Here is a 23,308-nt window from a genome sequence, read left to right as displayed (position 1 = left end):
AAGCATATTCCAGTTTAGGTCACCAAACAAAACGAACTCTGAAGATAGATGGGGGGCAATCAATTCACATATGGTGTCCAGGGCACAGTTGGGAGCTGAGGGGGGTCTATAACAGTTGGCAACAGTGAGAGACTTATTTCTGGAAAGATTCATTTTTAAAATTAGAAGCTCGTACTGTTGGGGCATAGACCTGGAGAGTATGACAGAACTTTACAAGCTATCTCTGCAGTAGATTGCAACTCCTCCCCCTTTGGCAGTTCTATCTTGACGGAAAATGTTGTAGTTGGGTATGAAAATCTCCAAATTTTTGGTGGCCTTCCTAAACCAGGATTCAGACACGGCAAGGACATCAGGGTTGGCGGAGTGTGCTAAAGCAGTGAGTAAAATAAACATAGGGAGGAGGCTTCTGATGTTAACATACATGAAACCAAGGCTTTTTCGATTACAGAAGTCAACAAATGAGTGTGCCTGGGAACACAGCAGGGCCTGGGTTAGCCTCCACATCAACGAGGAACAGAGGAGTAGTAGGATGAGGGTACGGCTACAAGAACTGTGTCACCAAAGCCCCATATACTACCCACCACTGCGACCTGGTAGCTGGTCCCCACTACATATCCGTCGCCAAACCCACTTGCAAGGTATAGATCTGCCTTATCTCAGCTCACTGGTCACCATAGCAATACCCACCCGTAGCACGCGCTCCAGCAGGTATATTTCACTGATCATCCCCATAGCCAACACCTCTTTGGCCACCTTTCCTTACAGTTCTCTGCTGCCAATGACTGGAACGAATTGCAAAAATCACTGAAGTTGGAGACTTATATCTCCCTCACTAACTTTAAACATCAGCTGTCAGAGCAGCTTACCGATCGCTGCAGCTGTACACAACCAATCTGTAAATAGCAAATCCAACCAACTACCAACCTCATATTGGTGTTGTTTTTCTGCTCTTTTGCACACCAGTATCACTACTTGCACATCCTCATCTGCACATATATCACTCCAGTGTAAATTGCTAAATTGTAATTACTCCGCCGCTTTTGGCCTATTTATTGCCTTACCCCCTTACTTCATTTGCACACACTGTATACAGATTTTTCTATTGTGTTATTGACTGTACGTTGGTTTATCCCATGAGTAACTCTGTGTCGATATTTTTGTCGCAATGCTTTGCTTTATCTTGGCCAGGTCGCAGGTGTAACTGAGAACTTGTTCTCAACTGGCCTACCTGGTTAAATAAAGGTGAAATAAAAAAATACTGCTTTAAAGCAAATATCTGCAGCATTGGTAAAGATATGATCAATACATGTTGATGATTTAATTCCTATGCTGTTTGTAACGACCTTGGTAGGTTGACTGACAACCTGATCCAGGTTGCAGGCACTGGTTACAGTTTGAAGTTTTTTCCTTAGTGATAATATTAATATTTAAAGTTACCCAGAAAATATACTTTGTTGATATCACATACATTATCAAGCATTTCCCACATATTATCCAGATACTAACTGTTAGCACTTGGTGGTCTATAGCAGCTTCCCACAAGAATGGGCTTTAGGTGAGGCAGATGAACCTGTAGCCATATTACTTCAACAGTATTTAACATTAGATTGTTTCTAAGCTTTACAGGAAGCTGGTTCTGAATATAGACCACAACACTGCCTACGTTGGCATTGTTAACAGGTTCTGCTAGTTTGTTTTTGCTACCATCTGGGTTTTAGCTTGCTTGAGCCTGCTAACTGAGTAGTGTTAGTTCACCTGTTTCCATACATGTTTCATTTTTTTTAAATGTATCTTACAAAGGAGTTGTTTAATCTAACTGCTTAACTATTTATCTGTACATGGAACAACCATTTCTTTCTTCTAATCTTTACAGGAACATTTCACTGCAGCTAAGGTAGAAGGAACAGCTGTGTACATTTGCAAATACTGTGCCAAATCATGTGAAGAAAGTGCATAAAGTTCCCTCAGCGCTGACAACAAGCAACCTCTGACAAAAGTCCCTCTACTTCTAGTCGAAGTGAACATGATGAATGAGACACCTTATCGATAGCAACAGCTCACAGTCTTCCTGGAATGAGAAGTTTTTTTGATTCAATGGAGGAACATAGTCAGAGAAATGCCGATGAATGTCTTGCTCGAGCTGTGTATGGTTCACCTCTGGTGCTCACAGGCAATGTGTATTGGAAGAGATTTCTGAATGTTCTTCGCCCAGCACACAGCCCTCCAACCAGACATGCATTATCTACTCATTTGCTGGATGAAGAGGTCAACAGAGTTCAAGTGAAGGTCAAGCAAATCATAGAGAAAGCAGACTATTGCAATCATCTCTAATGGGTGGTCGAATGTTCGTGGGCAAGGAAAAATGTAACTACATCATCTCCACCCCTCAACCAGTATTCTACAAATGTACAGACACATGGGACAACAGACACACCGGTCTCTACATTGCAGATGAGCTGAAGGCAGTCATCAATGACTTTGGACCACAGGTGACAGACAATGCTGCGAACATGAAGGCTGCTTGGTCCAAAGTGGAGGAGTCCAACCCTCATATCACACCTATAGGCTGTGCTGCTCATGCATTGAATCTGCTCCTCAAGGACATCATGACACTAAAAACAATGGAAACACTCTGCAAGAGAGCAAAATAAATGGTTAGGTGTGTTGGACCCCAAGTATGCTGGCAAGAGCATCCTGTCTGGTGCAGAGATCAACACTGCCTATGGCGTCATCACTACCGTGTCTCGCCACCTTGGCCTGGATGAGGGCAAGGTTCTTGGCAGTCTGGCAAAGTACACAACCAAGCAAGGAATTTGGGATGGAGATGGAATATGGCAGTCGCGGATATCTCATCAGCCACCTGGTGAAAGGGACTTTGTGGATCTGAGGCTCTTTCCCCTGTTGCCTCCATCATCCTCCAAATCCCACCAACATCAGCTGCCTCAGAGCACAACGTGTCCTTGTTTGGGAACACACACACCAAAGCACGCAACAGGCTGACCAATACAAGGGTTGAAAAATTGGTGGCCAGCCGGGCAAATTTCAGGCTATTAGAGCCTGACAACTAGCCATCCTCAACAAGGTTGGAAAGTGACAGTGAAGATGAGGCCTCAATCTGATGTTCAAGAGGTGGACATTGAGGAGGTCCAGGGAGAAGACATGGAAGCCTGAGAGAAAGACAACCAAAGCTTTAGTTTCTAGACTATCATTTTACAGATGTATGTTGAAAATGTTTTTGGGAGATGTGATGGATCATTCAATATTCCCGTTCTTTTGTTATTCAGTGAAATCATCCCATCTGAAGAGTCAACTAATTTAATTAAAGTTCAATTCATAACTAAATAGTTTTGGGGGTTTTTTTATTGGAAAGATTTAATAATTTGCAATTATGTCTACTTATGATAAGGTAATAAGTTTGTTTGTCTCTATACGATATGGTAAATATATCCAATGCAAAAAACATCTACATTGAAATGGTATTACTATGATTTCCCATATCTTCCCACGGAAAGTTTCCACCTCTGAATATTCCCCAAAACGTACAACCCAAACAGCAACACAATTAGACCCAACCAAATCATGAGAAAACAAAAAAGATAATTACTTGACACATTAGAAAGACAAAATAGTGGTGTAAACATTTAAATGCCATTGGGATCACTAATGTTTAGAAAAAAATCCTGAATTTAGATTTTTTTTCTTACAACATTTTAAATCACAACACTACCACTAACAGGTCCCAAACATTATCATTACAAACACCTCACGCAACAATGCTGTAACGTTAGGAGATAAGCATTTTCAAATGATTTGGCATGGATTTAAAGCACTCTGCACGTCATCATCTTTAACAGTTGGGAAAATGTCAGAGAGTGAGACAGGGAAGAGACAGCAGCCCAGTCCTGTATGGCAATACTGTGATTTCAATGAGAAGGTGGTGAAATAAATACACATTTTGTGAGGTGGAATTAAGCTACAGTGGCAGTACAAAGGCAATGCTGAACCGTCTGAAAGAGGCACCACCATGAGACCCAACCGGTTGGTCGCAGCAGCGGAATAAGGGACGGAGTGAGAAAATCACAGTACTGATTCCAGAAATTATTGCAGTTGATATGCAGCCACTGTCAATGGATCAAATGCATTAAGGAAAGAAATTCCACAAATTAACTTTTAACAAGGCACACTGGTTAATTGAAACACATTCCAGGTGTCTACTCCATGAAGCTGGTTGAGAGAATGCCAAAAGTGTGCAAAGCTGTCAAGGCAAAGGGTGGCTACTTTGAAGAATCTAAAATATATTTTGATTTGTTGAACACTTTTTTGGTTACTACATGATTGTGTTATTTCATAGTTTTGATGTCTTCACTATTATTCTGCAATGTTTAAATTAGTTTAAAAAAAAGAAAGAAAAACTCTGGAATGAGGTGTCCAAACATTTGACTGGTACTGTGTGTGTGTGATATATGAGGTTGGAATAATACTATGAAATTGTGAAAATTATGATAATGCCCTTTTAGTGTAAGAGCTGTTTGAAAAGACCACCTGAAATTTCAGCCTGTTTTGGATGGAGTTTTGACCTGTCTAGTGTATAATATAGTATATTAGTATATTAGAACAATAAGAAAGAGTTCCATACTTCTCTGCCAATAACAGCTAGTTCTCAGTTGTCTTCCCCTCCCCACTCAGACCAGTCAGTCCTGGCAAAATTCTTGCTTGAGAAATTGCAGAAACTTTTGCAAAGAAGCTATTTGTTTCTTTTATAGCATTTTAAATGTAAAACTATCACAGTAAGGTAGGCCTACTTAATTGTTACTCAGAAACGGCTGCATTGGACCTTTAAAGAAGTCTATGATGTCACTGAAAAACAGCTGCATTGGACCTTTAAAGCAGTCTATGATGTCACTGAAAAACAGCTGCATTGGACCTTTAAAGCAGTCTATGATGTCACTGAAAAACAGCTGCATTGGACCTTTAAAGAAGTCTATGATGTCACTGAAAAACAGCTGCATTGGACCTTTAAAGAAGTCTATGATGTCACTGAAAAACAGCTGCATTGGACCTTTAAAGCAGTCTATGATGTCATTTAGCCTCAGCCATTTTCAACAGTTCTAATTCCAACACAGAGGCCATCCATCCTTACCTGTCCTCCTCTCCATCTGCAGACTGTGTCCTCAGGCTTGCAGCAGCGGCCACTAAGGCACTGGCATCTCCAGCCATCCCCATGCTCTCCATGGAGCGGCCCCCTCCTGCAGCCCCCAGCCGGGGCAGCGTCAGCAGGGACTGGTGTTGGAACAGCAGCCTCTGGGCATCCTCCAGCTGGGAAGCCGTTAGGGTGGGGATGCTTCCCCCGTACAGAGCCCCGCTTTGGGCCAGGCTGGTGTGGCTGAGGGGAACCCCGTGAGTCAGGAGGGGTTGGAGGTCGGCTCGGAGTGTGGTCACGAAAGGGGCGGAGGGGTGCTGGGGGTGAGGGTGCAGCTGCTGAGCTGGGAGGTTCTGGAGCCGACTCTGAAGGGGTTGAGGGACAGCGGCCGGGCCAGGCATGGACACCCCAAGAGAGCCAGGGTGTGGGGGGAGGACCTGGGACTGGAGAGGAGCCGTAGGCTGGATGAAGTCTGGAGGCCGGCTGCCTGTCTGGCACACTAGCCCCGCTGGGAACTGGGGCGTGGGGTAGCCTGTCTGGGCATGCTCCATATCATAGGGCATCTGCTTGGGCATGGCCTGACTCCGAGCGCCCTGGGCATTCACCTGGGGGGCTGCTGGTAGAGGACCATGGGGGACCATGCTGGTCTGCTGCAACAGGAGAGGGTTAGGGTCCTGAGGGACCATGTGGGCTTGCAGAGAGTTCTGGACAGTCTCAGGACTGGTGTAGTCCTGGTGCTGGTATGGCTGCAAGGTCTGGGGTGCCACTGCTCCCATCTCTATGCCTCCATATTGGACAACACCGGCCATCACACATCCATTCCCTGCTTGGCTCTCTGGGCCGCCAGCGCTGGGTGCAGGGGCTGGGTCAGAAGTGGGCGCGGCAGGGAGAACCTCCTTCTCATAGTACTCTGTACACATCCATCTTCCCTTGCGGAACGGCTCTGAGTTAGAGTCCAGCTTCACCACTCTGAAGCGAGACCCCGGAGTGGCTTGGGTCTGAGTCTGTTGTGTCTGGGTGCTGGAGGTCACAGGCTGTGCCACTGCTACTGACACCCCAATCTGAGTGCTATTGGTGGGCCCAGTGACTCCAGGGAGAGCCCCTACTCCACTGGATGTCACTTGCCGGCCTCCACTACTGTCAAAGATTATTGGGCCCGCAGAGGGAGGGGCACCACTATCACTGACTATGGATGACACATCCATGCCTGGCGCAGCAGTGATGGTAACAGAGAACTGGGCAGTGGTATTCTCCACCATACCCTGCCCCATCTGGGTCTGGTTGGGCCCAGCCATTTCAGAGGAACTCCCTCCTGCCACTGAGAAAGTAAAGGCTGCTGGCACCACATTCTCTTGCAGATGATGCACAGTCCCATTCACCATGTTACCAGGCTGCGGAGGGCACTGAGGCTGCAGGGATTCACACGGAGGGTCCTGGGGTAGGGAGTGAGGGTTCAGGGGTTCGTTAGGGGACACTGCGCCTGGGGTCTCCACCCCATGGGGGCTGTTCAGGGTCTCGTCCGAGGAGCTCCTCTCAGGGACGCCAGTGTCCCGAGGTACGGACACTTCCTGCATTTCAGAAGAGGACAGGTCCTCTGTGTGGGATTCATCCATGTCGTCATAACTCTCTGTGTCGTCCGCTATGCTGTTGTTGGTGCTAACAGAGACCTGGGCCGGGGTCACGCTAGTTATCTGGAAACCACTCTTTTTTTTCACCTGAGACCCGGACTGGGGGAGGTTAAGGCTCAGGGGGTGGTGGTGCGGCCCAGGGGAGGAAGACCCAGCCTGGCTAGTTGACTGATAATCATCAGTGGGAATTACATTACTGCTACCTGCAACAGACCCAGATGCACCGCCACTACCGGTGGTGTTACTGTCTCTTCTATTGTGGAAAGACATCTTCCTAGACCCAGAGGAATCTCCTGAAAAGTCCTGTTGATGCATCTTGTGAACAACACGAAGCCAGTAACAGGGCAAAGAAGTGACTAGCTGTGTAGCTACTAAATGCCAGATGGTTGTTATAGCCAGGCATAAATAACGTTAATGTAGTCAGAGGTCAGCTAGCTAATAGTTACCTAATAGTTAGCCAACGATGGCTAATGTAAGCAAGGTGATAGTCCCACAATAAATAACAACAAAGCAAGGACGTCGATGTTATTTTCTGTTTTCAGTAGTCGAGCACTTCACGTCTGATAAACTGTCGATAATGAAGTGAATTACTAAATATTAGCTCAGACATGTCAAGAACAACCAAGCTAACTTAGCTATGTTTTATAGCTAGCTGAAATGTAAACTAAAAAGAGACGCTTATAGAAACGTTTGTTAAACAACACCCAAAACATATCTTAAATATAATATGAATATCTCACTGGAAGAAATTATTTGAAGTGAATATTATAACGTTAGTGCCAAATTCAGCGTCAAAAGCTATGTGGTAAGAGATCACCTCCATCGATGGCATCACCAGACGATGAGTCTTCTCTCCGAGACTCTGGTTTGTTGTTGGATAATTCAGTCAGACACCCATCACTGGATAAACATCCTCTTAGCACACAGAAACTTGTTTGAATCCATCTCGACGGCTTCTTGTTAGTGTAGTTTTTCCTCGTCGTCCTCTCGCTTGGCCCCAGCTAGTCTCTCTCTGACGACGGGAAGAGGGACATAGCTACTGCGCATGCCCCGAGAAGAGTGACATAGCTACTGCGCATGCCCTCAACTAGCGAAGAGGCGGGGCTGAAAGAACATCATTCGGTCCCTGTCATGACCTCTACATAAATAACTCTGTGCTTTCCCACTCACATAAAATGACAACAAATGTTCATATAATAAGACATTTGGCAGAAACTTTTATCCAAATGAGCGTAGACATGCGTGCAGAAATCTTATGTATGTGGACCTGGGAATCAAACTCATTACTCTGGCGTTTACAAGCACTCTCCACCAACTGCGCTACAAAGGAATCCTAGACTGGTTGGTTAGTGTTAGACTGCAGGTAAGCAGCAGCAGTGAACGTTATATACTTTACAAAAAATATAAATTCAACAATTTCGAAAATTTTACTCAGCTACAGTTCATAAGGAAATCAGTCAATTGAAATAAATTCATTAAGCCCTAATCTATGGATTTCACATGACTGGGAATACAGACATGCATCTGTTGGTCACCTTAAATAAAAAGGTAGGGGTGTGGAATAGAAAATCAGTCAGTATCTGGTGTGACCACCATTTGCCTCATGCAGCGAGACATTTCCTTCTCATAGAGTTGATTGATTCTGGCCTGTGGAATGTTGTCCCACTCCTCTTCAATGGCTGTGCGAAGTTGCTGGATATGGGTTGCTCTGGGTCGTTCACGTCGACCCAGAGCATCCCAAACATGCTCAATGGGTGACATTTCTGGTGAGTATGCAAGCCATGTAAGAACTGGAGATTTTCAGCTTCTAGGAATTGTGTACAGATCCTTGCGACACGTGACGTGCATTATCATGCTGAAACATGAGGTGATGGAGGAGGATGAATGGCACGACAATGGGCCTCAGGATCTCGTCACGGTATCTCTGTGCAGTCGAATTGCCATAGATAAAATGCAGTTGTGTTCATTGTCCTAGCATACCTGCCCATACTATAACCCCACCGCCACCATGTTCACAACATTGACATCACCCACACAACGCCGTACACGCTGTCTGCAATTTGCCCAGTACAGTTGAAACTGGGATTCATCCTTGGAGATCACACTTCACCAGCTTGCCAGTGGCCATCGAAGGTGAGCAATTGCCCACTAAAGTCGTTTATAACGCCAAACTGCAGTCAGGTCAAGACCCTGGTGCAGACGACGAGTACGCAGATCAGCATCCCCGAGACAGTTTGACAGTTTGTGCAGAATTTCTTTGGTTGTGCAAACCCAGTATCATCAGCTGTCCGGGTGGCTGGTCTCTGACGATACCGCAGGCGAAGAAGCCAGATGTGGAGGTCCTGGGCTGGCGTGGTTACATGTAGCCTGCGGTTGCGAGGCCGGTTAGACCTACTGCCAAATTATTCTAAAACAACGTTGGTGGTGGCTTGTGGTAGAGAAATGAACATTCAGCTCTGGTGGACATTCCTGCAGATGCACAAGCTCCCTCAGAACTTGAGACATCTGTGGCATTGTGTTGTGTGACAAAACTGCACATTTCAGAGTGGCCTTGTATTGTCCCCAGCACAAGGTGCACCTGTGTAATGATCATGCTGTTTAATCAGCTTCTTGATATACCACACCTGTCAGGCGGATGGATTATCTTGGCAAAGCGAGGTACATATATTTGTTCACAAAAAGAGAGAAATAAGCTTTTTTTGCATATGGAACATTTCTGGTATATTTTACTTAAGCTCCTGAAACATGGGACCAACAATTTACAAGTTGCGTTTTAATTTTTGTTCAGTATAGTAATTTGGTACAAAGGGTTAGGGTTAGGGTTAACCCTAGCGGTGAAACTAAGCCATCTACACCAGTATGATGCGTGCTAAAAGACAGCCCCATGTGCACAGAACTTAATGTTTACCTCATGCATCATACCTGGATGATCACCCACATGACACTGATCCACCTTAGAGGCATGTTCCCTTTGACACCTCCCCAGCCTGATCTCTGTCCCTCCCCAGCCTCAGGCAACAAGCTATAGCAATATAGCTGAAATGATAAATAAGCAACGACAGGAGGTATGGTGTTGGGCAGTCAAACCATGAGGGTAGGGAAGGTAGAGGCAGGGCTGAGAGCTGGACTAGAGCCCTATGCAGTACACTAGACTGGACTAGAGTCCTATGCAGTACACTAGACTGGACTAGAGCCCTATGCAGTACACTAGACTGGACTAGAGCCCTATGCAGTACACTAGGGTAGGGAAAGAAGAGGCAGGGCTATGACTGTCAAAGCTCTTCCAGCATATCAACATCACCACATATCGTAAACATGTCGTATACAGCTGGAGGGAAGGGTGGAGAGAATGGAAGGTGAGGGTTAGGGTGGAGGGATAGGGTGGGGAGGGTTACTGTTGGGTTATTGTGCGTGTAACGAAATGCTTGTGTTCCTTGCTCCAACAGTCCAGTAGTGTCTCGGGTGAAGGGGAGTGTTTGGGTAGGAAAAGCTGAGCTATGGAAAACATACACTGAAGCATGATGCCAAAGAGTACCCAACAGGAAAAGTACACAGTCAAATATAAACTAGCTAACCCTAACCGTATATAAACTAGCTAACCCTAACCGTATATAAACTAGCTAACCCTAACCGTATATAAACTAGCTAACCCTAACCGTATATAAACTAGCTAACCCTAACCGTGTATAAACTAGCTAACCCTAACCGTGTATGAACTAAACCCTAACCGTATATAAACTAGCTATAAACTAGCTAACCCTAACTAGCTAACCCTAACCGCATATAAACTAGCTATAAACTAGCTAACCCTAACCGTGTATAAACTAGCTAACCCTAACCGTGTATAAACTAGCTAACCCTAACCGTATATAAACTAGCTAACCCTAACCGTGTATAAACTAGCTAACCCTAACCGTGTATAAACTAGCTAACCCTAACCGTATATAAACTAGCTAACCCTAACCGTATATAAACTAGGCTCTCTGTAAACCTCTAGCCTGCTGTACTTCAACACTCTAAAGACCTGCTGTTATGACAATGTCTGGATTAATAACAATATTTAATTTGTAAAGCACATTTCCCAGACTCACTGGCTATGAGGTAGAAAACAAACTAAATTCATCAACAATACATCAAAAAGTAGAAGGAACATTCACAATACTAACCATTACCTACAGTGCCTTGCGAAAGTATTCGGCCCCCTTGAACTTTGCGACCTTTTGCCACATTTCAGGCTTCAAACATAAAGATATAAAACTGTATTTTTTTGTGAAGAATCAACAACAAGTGGGACACAATCATGAAGTGGAACGACATTTATTGGATATTTCAAACTTTTTTAACAAATCAAAAACTGAAAAATTGGGCGTGCAAAATTATATCAGACCACTGCAAATCTACCAAGACCTGGCCGTCCCTCTAAACTTTCAGCTCATACAAGGAGAAGACTGATCAGAGATGCAGCCAAGAGGCCCATGATCACTCTGGATGAACTGCAGAGATCTACAGCTGAGGTGGGAGACTCTGTCCATAGGACAACAATCAGTCGTATATTGCACAAATCTGGCCTTTATGGAAGAGTGGCAAGAAGAAAGCCATTTCTTAAAGATATCCATAAAAAAAGTGTCGTTTAAAGTTTGCCACAAGCCACCTGGGAGACACACCAAACATGTGGAAGAAGGTGCTCTGGTCAGATGAAACCAAAATTGAAATTTTTGGCAACAATGCAAAACGTTATGTTTGGCGTAAAAGCAACACAGCCCATCACCCTGAACACACCATACCCACTGTCAAACATGGTGGTGGCAGCATTATGGTTTGGGCCTGCTTTTCTTCAGCAGGGACAGGGAAGATGGTTAAAATTGATGGGAAGATGGATGGAGCCAAATACAGGACCATTCTGGAAGAAAACCTGATGGAGTTTGCAAAAGACCTGAGACTGGGACGGATATTTGTCTTCCAACAAGACAATGATCCAAAACATAAAGCAAAATCTACAAAGGAATGGTTAAAAAATAAACATATCCAGGTGTTAGAATGGCCAAGTCAAAGTCCAGACCTGAATCCAATCGAGAATCTGTGGAAAGAACTGAAAACTGCTGTTCACAAATGCTCTCCATCCAACCTCACTGAGCTCGAGCTGTTTTGCAAGGAGGAATGGGAAAAAATGTCAGTCTCTCGATGTGCAAAACTGATAGAGACATACCCCAAGCGACTTACAGCTGTAATCGCAGCAAAAGGTGGCACTACAAAGTATTAACTTAAGGGGGCTGAATAATTTTGCACGCCCAATTTTTCAGTATTTGATTTGTTAAAAAAGTTTAAAATATCCAATAAATGTCGTTTCTCTTCATGATTGTGTCCCACTTGTTGTTGATTCTTCACAAAAAAATACAGTTTTATATCTTTATGTTTGAAGCCTGAAATGTGGCAAAAGGTCGCAAAGTTCAAGGGGGGCGAATACTTTCGCAAGGCACTGTACTAATAGAACATATAGACTTGAAACAGATGAACCGATCTAACATTAAAAGCTAGCTTGAATAGGTAGGTCTTTAGTTGTGTTTTAAACAATGAAATGTCAGCTGCCTCCTTGACATGTGCAGGCAGTGTTCTTCAAATAGCCACCCTTTGCCTTGATGACAGCTTTGCACACTCTTGGCATTCTCTCAACCAGCTTCACCTGGAATGCTTTTCCAACAGTCCTGATGGAGTTCCCACATATGCTGAGCACTTGTTGGCTGCTTTTCCTTCACTCTGCAGTTCAACTCATCCCAAACCATCCCAATTTGGTTGAGGTCAAGGAATTGTGGAGGCCAGGTCATCTGATGCAGCCCTCCATCACTCTCCTTCTTGGTCAAATAGCCCTTACACAGCCTGGAGGTGTGTTGGGTCATTGTCCTTTTCAGGGACGTCACAAGGCCTATTTTATGGGGGGCTTTAGCAATTTAGCAAGCTAGCTGGCTAGCTTTATGGGTGTTGTGACATGAGTATGAAATTGCAATTCTGGTTGTTTGCCAAAGCAGCAGTTACTCTTCTTGGGGTCCAGCAAAATTAAGGCAGTTTATACAATTTTAAAACATTACAATACATTCACAGATTTCACACTACACTGTGTGCCCTCAGGCCCCAACTCCACCACTACCAGGGTGGGTATAATTCATGGAATGTTCCAACAGGAATCTGTTCCAAAAATGTCATAAATAACAAGGTTGCCAACAAATAACACATACAATGTTGTATAGTGGCAGAATAGATACCGGTGTAAATAGTGGACTATTTCATCAAGTTTTTTACTCACCACGTTTATTCCGAAAAATGTTGATCTTGCTACTTTGTATGCGTTGTTTGTTGGCAACCTTGTGCTTCACAAAGGTTTTGGAACAGATTCCTGTTGGAATGTTCCACAAATGATACCCACCCACACTTATGCATGTTTCTGTGCCAATGTTTGTGTTGCTTCACAATCCCTGCTGTTCCATAAGGTGTTTTTTTAATCTGTTTTTTAAATCTAGAGTTCCATGTAGTCAAGGCTCTATGTAGTACTGTGTGCCTCCCATAGTCTGTTCTGGACTTGGACTGTGAAGAGACCTCTTGTGGCATGTCTTGTGGGGTATGCATGGGTGTCTGAGCTGTGTGCCAGTAGTTTAGACAGACTGCTCGGTGCAAATATTCACTGATCATGTACTCTATCTTGGCAAATAAAGGTGCAGTTCAGATATGAATGTGTTTGAGATTATTTTTCAGTCATATCCAATATCAGGGTATCAAATTCCAGTCTTTGAATGATGATGTGTCTGCATGTATGTATTACAATTATACACTTAAAAAGTGTTTACCAATCTTGGTCCTGGGACATCAATGGTTACACATTGTAACTAATGGACTAGAAACAGGATTTAACTAGTTAAAGGCTGATTTGTAATTCATATATACAGAAATATAATTTTTTTAAACAGTACACTCCACTTCCTATGTATCATGTACTGTAAATAGTCTAGAACAATCTCAACATCTAATTTCCTTCATCTGCATTGATCTGATAAACACAGGATAGCTGTAGTATTTCATCAAATTAGACTTCATTTCAACCAGGAGAGAATGCAAAATGCTTTATTGAAGGAAGTTCATTATCCAAGTGTTAGAAATACATGCATTATAAATATTATAATATTAACCTCGCAAGAAACAGACTTGATTATAGTCAAAATACACTACACTGAATATTATGTTATTATTATCACCGTTCTCACTTCTAGGGACTGGAACTACACAAGTACCTGCCCTATCCAGAATAGCCTCCTCTCTTACTGACAGTTGGGGCTGCTATCCTTTCACCCTCCTCCATGGCTGTTCGCTAGCTACCTACAAATGCATTTGGAGTTTGTTTTTTACAGTGATAAATACATCAAGATAGCTAGCTAATATGAAGTTAGGTAGCTGGTGATATTTAATTCACTTAGCTATCTATACAGCATGTGAAGTTGGGGCGGCAGGGTAGCCTAGTGGTTAGAGCGTTGGACTAGTAACCAGAAGGTTGCAAGTTCAAAGTTCAAATAACAAGGTGCAAATCTTTCGTTCTGAACAGGCAGTTAACCCACTGTTCCTAGGCCGTCATTGAAAATAAGAATTTGTTCTTAACTGACTTGCCTAGTTAAATAAAGGTTAAAAAAAATAAAAAGTTGGCTAGATAGCAAGCTCATCAGCTAGCTCATTTAGCAGCTCATTTGAGTTAGTCTGTACTGTAGCTAGTTAGCTAATATTACATTGTTTTTTTTAACATTTTCGAAATGTATTGACTTACTTGAATAGGTTCTCCCAGTGTAACGGCATTCAGAGGAAGAAGGTGAGGACCAAGGTGCAGCGTGGTACGTCTTCATATTATTTATTCAAAACTGAACACTAAATACAAAATAACAAAAGGAATAACCAAGAGTTCTAATAGGTGAAACAAACCCTCAACAGAAAACAACTACCCACAACCTAAGGTGGCAAAACAGGCTGCCTAAGAATGATTCCCAATCAGAGACAACGAAAGACAGCTGTCCCTGATTGAGAACCATACCCGGCCGAAACATAGAAATACAAAAGCCTAGACATATAAACATAGAATGCCCACCCAAATCACACTCTGGCCAAACACAAATAGAAACATACAAAGCAATCTATGGTCAGGGCGTGACAGTACCCCCCCCCCAAAGGTGCGGTCTCCGGCCGCAAAATCTGAACCTACAGGGGAGGGTCTGGGTGGGCAATACTCCGCGGTGGCGGCTCTGGTGAGGGACGTGGACTCCGCTCCACCTTTGGCTCGGCCCACTTAAGTAATGCCTCAAGGGGCCGCGACTCTGGCGCCTCTAGACTGAGGGGCTGCGACTCCGGACTGAGGGGCTGCGACTCCGGACTGAGGGGCTGCGACTCTGGACTGAGGGGCTGCGACTCTGGACTGAGGGGCTGCGACTCCGGACTGAGGGGCTGCGACTCTGGACTGAGGGGCTGCGACTCCGAACTGAGGGGCTGCGACTCCGGACTGAGGGGCTGTGACTCTGGACTGAGGGGCTGCGACTCTGGCGCCTCTGGACTGAGGGGCTGCGACTCCGGACTGAGGGGCTGCGAATCCGGACTGAGGGGCTGCGACTCTGGCGCCTCTGGACTGAGGGGCTGCGACTCTGGTGTCTCTGGACTGAGGGGCTGCGACTCTGGTGCCTCTGGACTGAGGGGCTGCGACTCTGACGCCTCTGGACTGAGGGGCTGCGACTCTGGCAGCTCCGGACTGGAGGGAGACTCTGGCAGCTCCGGACTGGAGGGAGACTCTGGCAGCTCCGGACTGGAGGGAGACTCTGGCAGCTCCGGACTGGAGGGAGACTCTGGCAGCTCCGGACTGGAGGGAGACTCTGGCAGCTCCGGACTGGAGGGAGACTCTGGCAGCTCCGGACTGGAGGGAGACTCTGGCAGACCCGGACTGGAGGGAGAACCTGGAGGGAGGAGACGGAGAGACAGCCTGGTCCTTGAAGGAGGCACAGGATAGACCGGGCCGTGGAGGCGCACTGGAGGTCTCGAACTAAGGGCCTGCACAACCCGTCCTGGCTGGATGGTGATTTTAGCCCGGCACGTGCGGGGCGCAGGCACAGGACGCACTGGGCTGTGCAGACACACGGGAGAGACAGTGCACAGAGCCGACGCAGGATATCCTGGCCCGAGGAGAGGCACTGGCGGTCTGGAGAGCAGGGCTGGCGCCCTCCGTCCTGGCTGGATCCTCAAACCTAGCCCGGCAGATGCAGGGAGCTGGAATGTAAAGCACCGGGCTCAGAGCACGTATTGGAGAGCTGTGGCGCCGAACTGGCACAGGAAGTGCAGGGCTAGGGAGGCGCACAGGAGGCCTGGTGCACAGTCTTCATCAGACGGCCAGCACGCACCTCGGGACGAGTATGGAGAGCTGACTCAGGTGACATCAAATCGCGGACACGCTCCGTTGGGCGGATGTCGTGCCTCATGCACCAACACAGCAGCTCTCTCAATGCTACCTCCTACAATCTCCCCATCAACTCCTTCACAGTCTCGGCTTCGCTTCCTTTGCTCACCTCCAATTTCACCCCATAGCCCGGGCTTGACCAGTCCCATGATCGCCACAGGGAGTGGGCTCAGGTCTCCAACCTGACTCTGCCACACTCCCCGTGTGCCTCCCCCAAAAAAATGATTGGGGCTGCCTCTCGGGCTTCCTTGCCAGCCGTGTTCCCTCGTATCTACGGTTCTCTTCTCCACGCTGCTTGGTCCTTTGGTGGTGGGTAGTTCTGTAACGGCATTCAGAGGAAGAAGATGAGGACCAAGGTGCAGCGTGGTACATGTTCATATTATTTATTCGAAACTGAACACTAGATACAAAATAACAAAAGGAATAACCAAAACAGTTCTGACAGGTGAAACAAACCCTCAACAGAAAACAACTACCCACAACCTAAGGTGGCAAAACAGGCTGCCTAAGTATGATTCCCAAACAAAAATAGAAACATACAAAGCAATCTACGGTCAGGGCCTGACACCCAGCCATGTGGACAACTGGAAACAGGGCAGCAAATTTTGTCAACAGCGTTTTAGAGGGGGGATACTGTCCATTTCTTGTTTCTAAACGATGAGAAAAGTACTACACCTGGTGGAGAGAAATTGTAAGACAAAAATAGTTGCTTTATGCTTGCTGTACGTTATGATGTAACGGAGGGTCCGTTTTTTTCAACTTTTCTCCAATACTATGAGCCATTACCATGTAACGTTCACACCCCAGATTTTTATCGGTGTCAATGATAAATGCAAAAAAGCCTTTGGATCTTTTGATTGAAGAATGGCAAGTCAAACATATGTCATTGCCCAGAGAGGAGATGAGAGGATAGGAAAGGAGAAGAGATGACTGGAGAGCAGGGGAGGGGAGATGACTGGAGAGGAGAAGATAGGAGGAGGAGAGAGGGCTGGATGGGAGAAGATAGGACCAGAGGAGAGGAGAAGAGAGGGCTGGAGAGGAGAAGATGGAGGAGGAGAGAGGGCTGGATGGGAGGACCAGAGGAGAGGAGAAGAGAGGGCTGGAGAGGAGAAGATAGGAGGAGGAGAGAGGGCTGGATGGGAGAAGATAGGACCAGAGGAGAGGAGAAGAGAGGGCTGGAGAGGAGACGATAGGACCAGAGGAGAGGAGAAGAGAGATCATGTATATGAGGCTTACCATCAACCAGATTTTTTTACATGATTTATCTCACATTCAATAGTTTAGTCCAACCCTAACCCATTGATCCTAAACACCTCAACCGGGCTCTGCGGCGTTCACATTACATTATGCCCACGTTGGAGGATGTTCTTTACAAGCTCCCAAAGGCCAGAGTCTTCACGCTCGTGGATGCCAGAGATGCCTTCCTGCAGTGCAAGCTCGACGAGCCCAGCAGCCACATGACCACCTTTTGGACACCCTGGGGCAGGAAGAGGTGGTTAAAGCTTCCGTTTGGTGTCTCTGTGGCTCCAGAGGTGTATCAGCGGAAACAGCATGAGCTGTTAATGGGGCTCAGTGGCGTGGAACCCATAGCAGATGACATCCTCGTAGCGGGCTGTGGGGACAGTGATGAGGAGGCAGAATGTGACCATGACGCCAAGCTGCTGGCCCTGATGATCAGATGCAGACAGGTCAAGCTAAGGCTAAGCATAAAAAAGCTTCAGTTTAAAGTGCCAGAGGTCCGCTTTCATGGGCACATCTTGTCCTCCTCCGGATTGAAGGCGGATCCTGAAAAAGTGAAGGCTGTCTTGGAAATGCCCCACCCATCTGACGTGAAGGCAGTGCAGCGCTTCGTCGGATTCGTCACCTACCTGGCCAAATTCCTACCGCGGTTCTCTGAAGTGTGTGAGCCACTAAGGAGGCTCATGGACAAGGACACCATCTGGAATTGGCTCCCAAAACATGACGCAGCGGTGAGGGAAATAAAACAACTGGTCACCCAGACACCTGTACTGCGATACTACAATGTGTCAAAACCTGTCACGATTCAGAGTGACTCAAGCCAGTATGGACTTGGCTGTTGCCTCATGCAGGAGGGCCAGCCTGTGGCATTCGCCTCTCGGGCCACCAAAAATACTTAATCTGTAGGTTTCCCATCAGGGATTGTTGAGAGACAGAGATAAAAGTGAAGAGAATATCAAAATGTGTTGTTGTTACCTGAGAAAAATAAATAAATAATACTAAACTGTTAATGCTGGAAATTGTTACTAAGTTTGTTTTGTTAGTGAATTGACACCTCCTGTCCTATTTTATTAAATGGAAGATGTTATGGGTGTAAGATGGCACAGTGATGCCATCTGTTGGTAAATGTTTATTACTGCAACTCTTGTGTTTTACCGGGGCGCTTGAGATACCCGGATGTGTTGTGATGTACTGAACAAGACTGGTTACTCGCATCAATGCTCTCGTCATTTAACGTTCAAACAGTTGCTCAATGTGGAAATACAATTTTTTTTTCTACTGTGTTATTGTTTACTCCATGTGTAACTCCGTGTTGTCTGTTCACACTGCTATGCTTTATCTTGGCCAGGTCGTAGTTGCAAATGAGAACTTGTTCTCAACTAGCCTAACTGTGGTTAATAAAGGTGAAATAAATACATTTTAAAAAGAAGCAACTCCGTTTCCTGTGTGATTTATCTTTACAATGAAAGGGGTGCACCGTTCCTGGAGGCACTGCAATACCAGGTCGATGCGTGGAGTGGACGGAGCAAGCCCCTATTCCATCTCCCTATTCCAAAAATCAATTTAATATATGGTCCCCAGATAGGGGACGTATCAGATATTAAACTGATAAGAACAGATACTACACTTGATCTTAGCCAAAAGGCCGAGAAGCGATACCTGCAATGATTTCGGGACGAAGTCGCCGTTCTCCGACACGTCAAATTCGATTATGGTTACACCAAAATGAGCTCTGTATGCTTTTTGTTTTCCATAAAAAATATAATGCTTTAAATAAATGGTGGCATGGATGGGGAGTTGATCAACGCCAGGAATAACCACGTTTGACTGTTACAAAGTAACACATTTGTAGGTTCTAAGATCACGTGGTCATCCGCCCTCCAATCAGAAATGAGAGAACACGTTAACCTGATCAACAGCTAAATTGGAATAACAATATATTACGTGTGGGGAGGGGGGCAATTTGGAGATAATAATATTGACATAACATTTGATCTTGTATCAAGTATATCTGGTAGCATTGCTGCCACAAACGAACTGAGGCAATTGTCCACTTGGTGGCGCCAGAGTTCCACCGACCGTCACTTTTTCCTGGTTGTCCTGTGTGGTACAGAAAACTGCATTTCAATGTTGAACGACTTGACTTCAAGACATCGTCAACGAAAATAACGTGAACAATAAAAATAGCCTGTCTTTTTTTGTATCTGTCTGTAGAGCCTTGTATGATAAGTCCATTGTGAGAAGGCCTTCATCAAGTGTCCCTCCTAAATTACTAGAGGCCAAACTTGTCAAAGATGTCTATGGCACTGGACTGCAGTAAGAGAGCGAAGGAGCGGATGGTCCTGGCTGCCTAAATGTTTCCTCCACATAATAAACTAAGAAACATGGCACTTTGGAGGCTTACTTTTATAATTAGACGTACTCAGTCACTATAACTAACTTCATAAAATGCCATTACGCCTAATGAAGATACTATCTATGTAAGTTACTTGATTGGGGTCTTGTGAATCACCCTTTATGCGCATTAAGGTTGAATATTTCCCCGGTATTATACGATAATAAATCACTTTTCTCCCGGGTAAGCTGGTAGTTTCCACCAAAACTTGGAAGTGTCATTCAAAAGCATTATAACGCATATAAATGTCTGGATTTGATGAGAGCGTTGATTCAGCATGAACATTCTAATCTGATGCTACCTGAGCCTGATGAGACCGATATTAACCACATTTAATGAGCCCTACATTAACCACATTTAATGAGCCCTACATTAACCACATTTAATGAGCCGAAGCACAAATTATTGTACTGTTATCCATCAGGTCCACCAGGACCTCACATGACTGTGAAACATTGTTTACAACAACTTTAATTTATGACGTTCACCAAACTAACCAGTGATATATTTTTGCAATGGGAAGTAATAGCTGGTTTGTTAATTTAATTTAGTTCATGAAATAGTTGTGCTATTGTATTGTTCTGACTTCATGGGGCCGACTGGAGTGAATGTCATCGTTCACAATGTCATCAAAAAGCTCCTCCTTCACGAGAACGGCCCGATTACAGACTATATCATGTCGGGCGCATTAAGTGATGCTGTGTTTTCTGTTATTTTTATGATTTTATAGTTTGACACAACGTATTGGAAGATTTTTGGTCCCTCTGAAAGCCGAGGTCCTACAGTCACGGTTCACCACTGGATCGAAGTGAAGGCCTCCATTAAACCTGTCCAGGTCCAGTCTGTCCAGTTTCTGCTAGTGCACGTACCACATGGCCACATTATTCAGCCTTGTTTGACTCATGGATGATCTAAGCCATGTCTTAAGCCTCCTCGGGGCACTAAAACTCCTCTCAGCCTCGACAGAGGAGGCAGGGACAACCAGCAGACGCCTTACTAAAGCTTCCACCTGACTGAAGAGACCTTTCACCTCTGGCACCATTTCCCCAATAATGCAAGCAACATCTGAGCTGGTTTGATATGTATAATTAGCCCCAAACATGGCCAGCTGCACCTGCAGAAGTCTTGAATTCAATTCAGGATGGATATGGGCTGAGTATTCACTGTGTCCAAGGTGTTGTAGAACTGGGCATCTGGATGGATATGGGCTGAGTATTCACTGTGTCCAAGGTGTTGTAGAACTGGGCATCTGGATGGATATGGGCTGAGTATTCACTGTGTCCAAGGTGTTGTAGAACTGGGCATCTGGATGGATATGGGCTGAGTATTCACTGTGTCCAAGGTGTTGTAGAACTGGGCATCTGGATGGATATGGGCTGAGTATTCACTGTGTCCAAGGTGTTGTAGAACTGGGCATCTGGATGGATATGGGCTGAGTATTCACTGTGTCCAAGGTGTTGTAGAACTGGGCATCTGGATGGATATGGGCTGAGTATTCACTGTGTCCAAGGTGTTGTAGAACTGGGCATCTGGGCAACTGGATGGATATGGGCTGAGTATTCACTGTGTCCAAGGTGTTGTAGAACTGGGCATCAGGATGGATATGGGCTGAGTATTCACTGTGTCCAAGGTGTTGTAGAACTGGGCATCTGGATGGATATGGGCTGAGTATTCACTGTGTCCAAGGTGTTGTAGAACTGGGCATCTGGATGGATGTGGGCTGAGTATTCACTGTGTCCAAGGTGTTGTAGAACTGGGCATCAGGATGGATATGGGCTGAGTATTCACTGTGTCCAAGGTGTTGTAGAACTGGGCATCTGGATGGATATGGGCTGAGTATTCACTGTGTCCAAGGTGTTGTAGAACTGGGCATCTGGATGGATATGGGCTGAGTATTCACTGTGTCCAAGGTGTTGTAGAACTGGGCTCTGTACAAAGACTGGGCATCTGGATGGATATGGGCTGAGTATTCACTGTGTCCAAGGTGTTGTAGAACTGGGCATCTGGATGGATATGGGCTGAGTATTCACTGTGTCCAAGGTGTTGTAGAACTGGGCATCAGGATGGATATGGGCTGAGTATTCACTGTGTCCAAGGTGTTGTAGAACTGGGCTCTGTACAAAGACTGGGCATCTGGATGGATATGGGCTGAGTATTCACTGTGTCCAAGGTGTTGTAGAACTGGGCATCAGGATGGATGTGGGCTGAGTATTCACTGGGCTGCAGCCTGACCGGTGTAACGCTTTGAAAGTTTGCGGATGTGAGGCATCTGAATAGGTTGTTGGTCCAACTTTGTTGCCATAGCAGTCGCTTTTGCAAAGACATCAAAGTGCTCCCCCGTTCGCTTGTCCTGCATGTGTCACCTTCTGACCTGAGATCTTTTGTTATGCCTTTGTTTTAGTATGGTCAGGGTGTGAGTTGGGTGGGTTGTCTATGTTCCTTTTTCTAGGTTTTGGGATTGTGTTTATTATACATTTACACATTATTGAATTACATTTTATTTTTTACTAGTAAACCAACACATTCTGAACAATTATAGTTTTAAGCAGTGTATGGTAGTAAACATGCTACCTAACTGATCAACAATTATAGATACAAGCTAATAACAAGGTATATATGCTGTCTTATTGAACAAGCAACTTCACTCAAATAATGTGTGTGCCAGGCATCTCTCTCCAGGTTGTTGCGCTGCTTGGCTGGCAAGCTGCTCCATGGTTTCCTCCAGATATTGCCACTGTTCTCGCTCACACTGCCAACATACTCTGTGTGTCTCCACCAGTTCCAGAAAGTCCACTCCTTGCGTACGTACTGAAAATATGATGAATCATAGTTTGGCAAGGAAATCCTCATCTTCACAGTCCAACTGCACTGTCACGGAGCTGGAACCAGCAGGAGGATGGAGGCCTTGAAGCTGTACGCTGCTGTGGAGCCAAACTGCTGCAGAACTTCACTTGGTAGTTCATGCTGGTAACAGGTATCACCAGCCAGCTTCAGTCCATACAGCACCAGGAGTAGAAACTCCCCAAATACAGGCCAGCCAAGCTTGTAGCGTTATACCCAAGCAGACTCAAGGCTGTAACCGCTGCCAAAGGTGCTTCAACAAAGTACTGAGTAGAGGGTCTGAATACTTATATCAAACTTTGACACATGCACCGAATACAAGTGTAGACCTTACTGTGAAATGCTGACTGACAAGCCCTTAACCAACAGTGCAGTTCAATGACAGTAAGAAAATATTTACTAAATAAACTGAAGTATAAAATGTAATAAAAGTAACACTAACGAGTCTACCGTTACTGAGTCAGTGTGGTGTCTATATACAGGGGGTACCGGTACCGAGTCAGTGTGGAGTCTATATACAGGGGGTACCGGTACCGAGTCAGTGTAGAGTCTATATACAGGGGGTACCAGAACTGAGTCAGTGTGGTGTCTATATACAG

The 23,308-nt window shown here is 45.3% G+C and overlaps 1 protein-coding gene and 1 non-coding gene across 3 annotated transcripts in view; both read right to left on the bottom strand.

Annotated features, from left to right (window-relative positions):
- Positions 1-7,808, bottom strand: part of LOC135532346 (TSC22 domain family protein 1-like) — a 35,111-nt gene extending 27,303 nt beyond the window's left edge. Inside the window, exons 1-3 of one of the 2 annotated variants that reach the window (XM_064959913.1) lie at positions 7,586-7,808; positions 5,141-7,071; positions 1,304-3,167 (exon numbers count right to left, since the gene is read on the bottom strand). In XM_064959913.1, coding sequence (XP_064815985.1) covers positions 3,065-3,167; positions 5,141-7,071; positions 7,586-7,600 — 2,049 coding nt within the window. In that variant the 5' untranslated portion in view covers positions 7,601-7,808 and the 3' untranslated portion in view covers positions 1,304-3,064. Of the gene's footprint in view, positions 1-1,303; positions 3,168-5,140; positions 7,072-7,585 lie in introns of those variants that run through there. The other variant, XM_064959912.1, reaches the window with a different exon arrangement.
- Positions 7,809-18,939: 11,131 nt separating this feature from the next.
- Positions 18,940-19,130, bottom strand: LOC135532347 (U2 spliceosomal RNA). The gene has a single exon (XR_010454336.1). It is a non-coding gene; the product is annotated as a U2 spliceosomal RNA (small nuclear RNA).
- Between the last annotated feature and the right edge of the window lie 4,178 nt (positions 19,131-23,308).

This window comes from Oncorhynchus masou, unplaced genomic scaffold, assembly GCF_036934945.1.
Source record: "Oncorhynchus masou masou isolate Uvic2021 unplaced genomic scaffold, UVic_Omas_1.1 unplaced_scaffold_1829, whole genome shotgun sequence".
In the NCBI taxonomy this organism is placed as follows: domain Eukaryota; kingdom Metazoa; phylum Chordata; class Actinopteri; order Salmoniformes; family Salmonidae; genus Oncorhynchus; species Oncorhynchus masou.
This window is presented reverse-complemented; position numbering and strand designations above follow the sequence as displayed.